Source organism: Echinops telfairi, unplaced genomic scaffold, assembly GCF_000313985.2.
Source record: "Echinops telfairi isolate 266 unplaced genomic scaffold, ASM31398v2 ScPeMD7_18;HRSCAF=68, whole genome shotgun sequence".
NCBI lineage: Eukaryota > Metazoa > Chordata > Mammalia > Afrosoricida > Tenrecidae > Echinops > Echinops telfairi.
This window is the reverse complement of record NW_022103915.1, coordinates 47,975,284-47,982,240: the sequence shown is the minus strand read 5'-3', so window position 1 is coordinate 47,982,240 and position 6,957 is coordinate 47,975,284. Positions and strand designations below refer to the sequence as shown.

Below are 6,957 nucleotides of genomic sequence, written 5' to 3'. Positions count from 1 at the left end.
TTTGGGGTTTGTTTGGAATGCCTTCTGTGTATGCTTGTCCATACCTGAAATAAGGTACCTGACATCTTAATTTGGTTTCCCCATAATTTGGGGCTCTCTTCCAGGAGCATTCTCATGTTAATAACCTTTGAAATACTAGGTTCTAAAATCTGAGTTCATGGCTGAAACTTTAACCTATAAATATCATGTTAATCAACCAGGGAAATGTACTTGTATGCTTAGAGACTTCAGAGTCTCAGAACCTTATGAAGGGTTGCTCTGAGTGTGAAACGACTCGATGGCTGTCCATCATTTGGGAAATACTAGTAACTGTCAAGTCTTCAGTTGTCCAGAAAATTTAAGCATAACTTCCAAGTAGTATGAATTTTTTTAAGTACAGCTAAAGGTAAATAAAGCTTCCATGCAATTGCTATTTTTTTGAGTTTTTCTTTGGTTTTCATGTATTTCTGGTATTCCTTTGGTGCGATCTTTATTTCTAAACTATATATTTTTAGTGGTTGTAATTTTAGAATTTGATAGCCAGCACTTCTAATTTAGGTTAGTATGTTAGTATGTAGAAGCAGTAGAACAGGCCAACAGTGTCGAAGTTTAGTAAAGTTTTACTATTGAGGAAAAAGTCATAATTCTTTTTTTAAAAGAAGTTTTATTTTGTTACTTTAGGATTGAAAGTAATTTACTTTTAATGACTAGGTTGCTATTGGTTAAGAAAGTTACCTCATAAAAATGGAAAGAGCAGAGACACAGTTAGGGGTAGCCTTTGGAGTTGTGTTTGTTTATCATCGGAATGAAATGTGATTTCACACATTTTGAAAGATTATTATTAATATTTTTTACATATTCTAAATGATAATAGCTTTTTTTGCATTTGCATTTAATTAATTTATGTGCATACATTTTCCAATGTCTTTTGCTTATAGTGTTTGATGATGGCGATGAGCGAACACTAAGGCGTACCTCACTTTGCCTGAAAGGGGAGAGACATTTTGCAGAGAGTGAGGTGAGGTAACATGAATGGGCCTTTGGGATGAACAAGAGGTACTGGCCAATAAGCGCAATGGAGACTCAATTCATCTGTTTCTTATCCAGACGCTTGACCAGCTTCCATTAACAAATCCAGAACATTTTGGAACTCCAGTTATTGCAAAAAAGACAAACAGAGGACGAAGATCTTCCCTTCCTGTGTGAGTTTCCCCCCCCACATGTATTAATAACTTTAAAATTACTGCAGTATTAAACAAGTGGCTTTTTTAAGAAGGCTAAATTTACAAGGCTAACCTTTCTGTAGCAACATGTATTTTCATGTTAGATCTTTTATTTGAACAGATCTAGACTTAAATTATTCTCATTTATTTTTCCAAGAATTATCGCAGCTGTTTTGTAAACACTTTTTTCTTTTCAGCGGCTGTGCCAAATTCCTTCATTGCCATGATTGGTTCCCTGTTTTTAGGTGATTATATGTATTTTTTCTTTTTTTGTTATAAAAACGTTTTCATGTAAAAACTGCAAGACTAGTCTAGTGAACGCCCATATTCTCTTGACCAGTTGTTAACATTTTTGCCATATTTGCTTTCTCATCCTCTACTTATGTGTACATACATCTTTTGACTAGTTTTGATTTCATGCAGGAAAAAGATGAGACTGTCTGATCCCATAAAGAGTCACAATTTCAAACCCTACAGAGCAGTTCTCTGTCCTGTCGAGTCGCAATAACTGACTGGGCGACAGTGGGTGGTTTCGGTTTAGATTTTTTAATAATTTTATGTTGCTGAGCTAATTAAGATGAATGTATAATCACACTTTCTGTACATAAATACCTAGGAAAAAGAGTGTTCTTTTATATAACCATACATTATCAAATTCCATAAACTGAACATTTATAGACTATTGTTACCTAAGTTTATCAATATTTCAAAATTTTCCAGTTCCAATAATACCCAAGTCTTGAATTCAATTCATGATCATGTATTAACATTTAGTTTATGTAATTTTTTTTTTTTGCAAAAGTGAAGAAATTTATTGGAGCCCCTACGGGAAACCCTAGAGGGGCCCAGCACACCCCACTGTGTGGGCATGCCCTGCAAAGGGTCACACCATTCACTGAACCCCCATGTCCCAGAGGGACTCCCATTGAGCCAAGCCCCCAAACCCCAGGACTGGCTGGGGGTGAGGACAAAGTTTATGTAATTCTTAATCGTCCTTTATCCTGGAATAATTCCTTACCTTTTTTTAAATCTTTCATGAAGTTAGAGATTTATTTATTTATTTATTTTTTAAAGAATACAATTCAGTGGTTTTGTGGACAACAGCCTTGGTTGTGCACTGGTTAAGTGCTTAATTGCTAACCAGAAGATTAGTGGTGTGAACCACTAATGGAGCAGCTGGCATCTGCTCCCATGTAGCACTGGAAACCTTTAGCTCTGCCCTTTAGAGTCACTAACAGTTAGAATTAACCTGATGGGTTTCCTTCCTCCAGTATAAATTTGTCCAGTTATTTCCTTTTTTGATATAGACTGTACATTTTTAGTAGTCATATTTCATAAGCAATGTTACGACTTTTTCAGTGTGATCTTATCAAGGGACACATGTTATCATTTGCCTCAGAGTTGGTGACTGTCGCTCTGGTCACCTGGTACATGTCAAATTTCTCTTAAAGTTGTAATTATTTTCCCTTAATAATTTATAAGTAATCTGTATGGTTACTTTGTGATTATTTAAATATGTTCTTCTCCATCAAACGTTTACACAATAATTTAGCATCTGTTGATTATATTGCATGAGTCGATTAACTCTGAAAGTAGAAAAATTATTTTTAAAATTTTTATCCCTTGTACATTAGTTATCTTTCAGCTGCAAGAGAACCTTATCATTTTGGATATACAGTTCTTTAAATAATATTGTTTTAGATGAAAACTGATGTAGTAAATTCGTTTCCCCATTAACCGTTTTTATACAAATTCTGTTACACATTTTACATGTCAGCGTTTTGGTTATTGCCATTTTGTTCATTCGATTTTGATTGTTCTGTCTTCCTTTCCCCTTCTCACTTCTCATCTTTGCTTTCGGTGTCATTTGGATGCTTAAGAGAGAGCACACTCAAGGGTGGTGATGTTTTTATTTGGCTAAAAGGTGCCCTACAGATATGGCATCAAAATCAAGTTCAGTGGTCGTCTTAGAAAGATAGTCTTGAGGTTTCTCTAGTCTCTATTGGTCTGGCCTTTTTTCTTAGGAATTTAAGGAGTTCGGGCCTACATTTTTCTCTGATTCTGTCAGGGGCCTTCTGTTGTGTCCCCATCAGATAACTGGGCATTATCTAATTCTTGCGGTTTGAAGTTAAAAAAGGCTGTGGTTTATGTGGGCTGTTAATCCCAGGGATTCTGTGCGCCTTTGACAGCGTTCATTTTCTCTCACTTTGTACTCGTAGAGACCAACAGCTGCCTCTTAGGTTACTTACGCCTTGCAAGCATGTAAGACTCGAGGCCACTCACCAAAGTAGGATATAGAACATTATCTCTGTCAACTATTATGCCAATTGACATAGTTACCTGAGACTAAGTTCCCAAGCCTTCTAACCCAATAAACTAATGCCATGAATGGTTTGGATATGTGCAGGAAGCCTCCATAAGTGTACCCCCTGTAAGGTCTGGTCTCTAGGATATAGTGCACACAATCATGTGCATAAATATGCCAGCAGGTACATTTGTAGGTTCATGGGTATTTACTTGGTATGCCTTTCTAGACTCATATGCATCCCTATCTATCCACATAACCATACATCTATTTTGGGTTATTTTTAACCATTTTGGAAAATTACCTTTTAATAGCATTTTTCACAGTCTCCCATTTTCTATGTAGTTCTTAGTATCTTTATTCACTTTGATTATTTTGTGCTGATTTATCATATATTTTACTTTGTCTTCTCTGTCACCAAAAATAACAAGTGTCAACTGTCTAGAAAGTGCTTTTCTCCCCTTCTTCCAATTTTTTCTGGTCCTTGTCAAAGAAGTATGTTTTCTGAGTATCTTTTCTTGTTTCGTGTGATAGTGCGACCTTGCAAAATTTGCATTTTTGTGGTTAACTTATTTCACGCATGCAGCCTATAATGTCCTCCAGTTTCATACATGTTATAAGATGCTTCTAACTTAATTTTTGAAGTTGTGTAGTATTCCATATATGTTTGTATAATGGTTTTCTTTTCCATTCATTGTTTTCTTTTTTTCCCCAATAGTTTTACTGGCACGTGATTTACATATTATTAGTTCAGTCATTCAATCATATGAAGATGAATTGTACAATTGTTTACCATTGTTATTACATCAGTTTTAGAACCTTCCCCCCTCCAATACCCTCTTCTCCCCCCCCACCCCATGGTTAAATCGCCTTTAAAAAAAGTTGTACGATCAGAATCAGTTGTGGCGCTCCCTCCCCCTTTCAGCCTTCATTGTTTACTCTCTAAATCCCCTTTCCCTCCCTGTCACTTAGCCCTGACACCTACCTCTCCCCTATAAACCCTTGTATCAGTTATTATCACTATGCATTCACTCCTCCATTCATTGTTTATGGGCACTGTAGTTGTTTTCATCTTTTGTTTTCTGAATGAAGCAGTTGAACATGGATGTGTATATGTCTATTTGTGTCACTGTTCTTTGATCTCTAGTACATATGCCCAAGAATAAGTTGATGGATCATAAGGTACTTCTGTGAAGGATCTTCAAAAAGTACGTGACAAATAGAATTAAATGATAATGAAGTTTTCCCACAAATTTTTGAAGCTCCATTGTATTTGATGATCACTGCCTTCTTTTGTTAGGGGTGAAATGGTATGTTTATTCCTGACTTGTTGGCCACTGTAATGTCCTCTTTAGTCAAGTATCTGTTCATGGTTTTTCACTATTTTTTAAAAATTAAATTGGTTGTCTTTTTGGTTTTGGAATTTTCTCCCCTTTTTTTGGAATTTTCTATACATTTTAGAAATTAAACCTTCACTAGTTACATTGTTGCTAAAGATTTATTTTTCAGTTTCTTGGTGAAGTCTTCTAATGAGCCCAAGTACATAATTTTTAGGAATTGCCATTATCTAATTTATCCTTTGCTGTTCATACATATTTTAGTTTTGAACCATATGTTAGCTTCCAGGAACTTTACAGCTTTTACATTGAGGCCTTTGATCCACTTTGAGTTAGTTTTTGTCCATAGTATGAGAATACTGTTTGATTTTGCTACATCTGAGAGTAAACAGATTGTTCTTTCTCACTGAATGGACTCAAGAATCAGCTGCCTGTAGATGGATACATTTACTTTTGGATTTTTACTTTTATTCCCTTTTCTATGTATCTGTCATTGAATGAGTGCCAGTCTGTTTTGGATCTGTGGCTCTATAGTACTATTTGACATTGGGAAGTTTTTGAAGCCCCTATTTGTGCTTCAGTGTTGCTTTAACTTTTTGTGGTCTCCTGCCTCTCCCTATAAAGCAGTGGTGGTTCGGTGTCATGGAGGCAGTTCTGACTCACAGCAATCTTACATATAACAAAACGAAACACTGCTATGCTTGACCCCACTGGTGCAGCCACCATGTCAGTCTGTATTGAGGGTCTTTTTCCTCTTTGCTTCCCTCTACATTATCAAGCATGATGTCCCTCTCCAGGACTGTGCCTTGTATATCTCCAGAGTCTCTGAGATGGGGTCTTGCCATCCTTGCTTCTATGGAGCATTCTAGCTGTACTTTTTCCAAGACAGATTTATCTGTTCTTTTAGCAGACCGTGGTATTTTAAATATTCTTTGTTAGTACTATAATGTAAGTGCATCTATTATCCTTTGGTTTAGAGGTGATTGAAAATATCGTGGCTTGGGTCAGGCATACCTTAGTCCTCAAATTAACCATCCTTGCTTTTCAACATTTCAAAGAGGTCTTGTGCAGCAGATTTATGTGATAAAGTACACCATTTAATCTCTTGACTGCTGTGTGTGAGCATTGATTGTGGGTCCAAGCAAGACAAAATCCTCGACAACTTCTACCTTTTCTCCCATTTAGCATGATGTCACCTATTGGTCTAGTTGTGAGAATATTGTTTTTTCTTTTCATTACATTACGTAGTAATTTATATTTAAGGCTGCAGTCCTTGATCTTGCAGCACATGCTTCAAGTCCTCCTCACTTTCAGCAAGCAAGGTGTGTCATCTGCATTTTGCAGGTTGTTGGTAAGTCTTCCTCCAATCTTGATGCCAAATTCTCCTCCATACAATCCAGCTATACTGACTATTTGCTCATCATACAGATTGAATAAGTATAATGAGAGGATACAACCCTGATACACACCTTTCCTGGCTTTAAACTGTGCAGGTATTCCCTTGTTGTGTAAACTGCCTCTTGATTACACAAATAAGTGCTCTGGAATTCTCATTGTTCTAAAGGGTTTCCATAGTTTGTTATAGTCCACACAGTTGAATACCTTTGCATAGCAAATAAAACACAAGTAATCATCTTCTGGGTATTCTTTGTTTTCAGCCAAGATCCATTTGAGGTCAGCGGTGATATCAAATAACTGTTGGTATTTGAAATACCAGTGCCAGTGACGTAGCTTCCAGCATCACAAGAACACACAAGCTGCCACAGTACAAAAACTGTCAGGTGGTGGTGCTTTTTGGTAGTATTGACGTTTTCGTGATCGTGAAATGCTTTCTTGGCAGTATTGTCTTATAATTTCTCTAAGTCTTTTATTTTCCTGTTTAGGTTTATTCCTGGGTATTTATCCTTTTGATGCTATTGTAAATGGTACTGTTTTCCTCATTTCCTCCTCAAAATTCCCTTGCCGATATAGAGGAACTCATTTGATTTGTGTGTGTGTGTTGGTCTCACACCCCCGGCCACTTTGCCGAATCCTTTTATTAAGTTCAGTAGTTCTTTTTGTGGAGTCTCTGGGATTTTCTGTGTATAGAAAATGTCATTTGTGAATGAGGATA

At 36.5% G+C, this 6,957-nt stretch overlaps 1 protein-coding gene across 1 annotated transcript in view; it reads left to right on the top strand.

Annotated features, from left to right (window-relative positions):
* ARID4A (AT-rich interaction domain 4A) overlaps window positions 1–6,957 on the top strand; it is a 75,824-nt gene that overhangs the window by 15,915 nt on the left and 52,952 nt on the right. Inside the window, exons 6-7 of the mRNA XM_004698985.2 lie at window positions 918–997; window positions 1,087–1,181. Of these exons, the coding sequence (XP_004699042.1) occupies window positions 918–997; window positions 1,087–1,181 (175 nt within the window). The remainder of the gene's footprint in view (window positions 1–917; window positions 998–1,086; window positions 1,182–6,957) is intronic.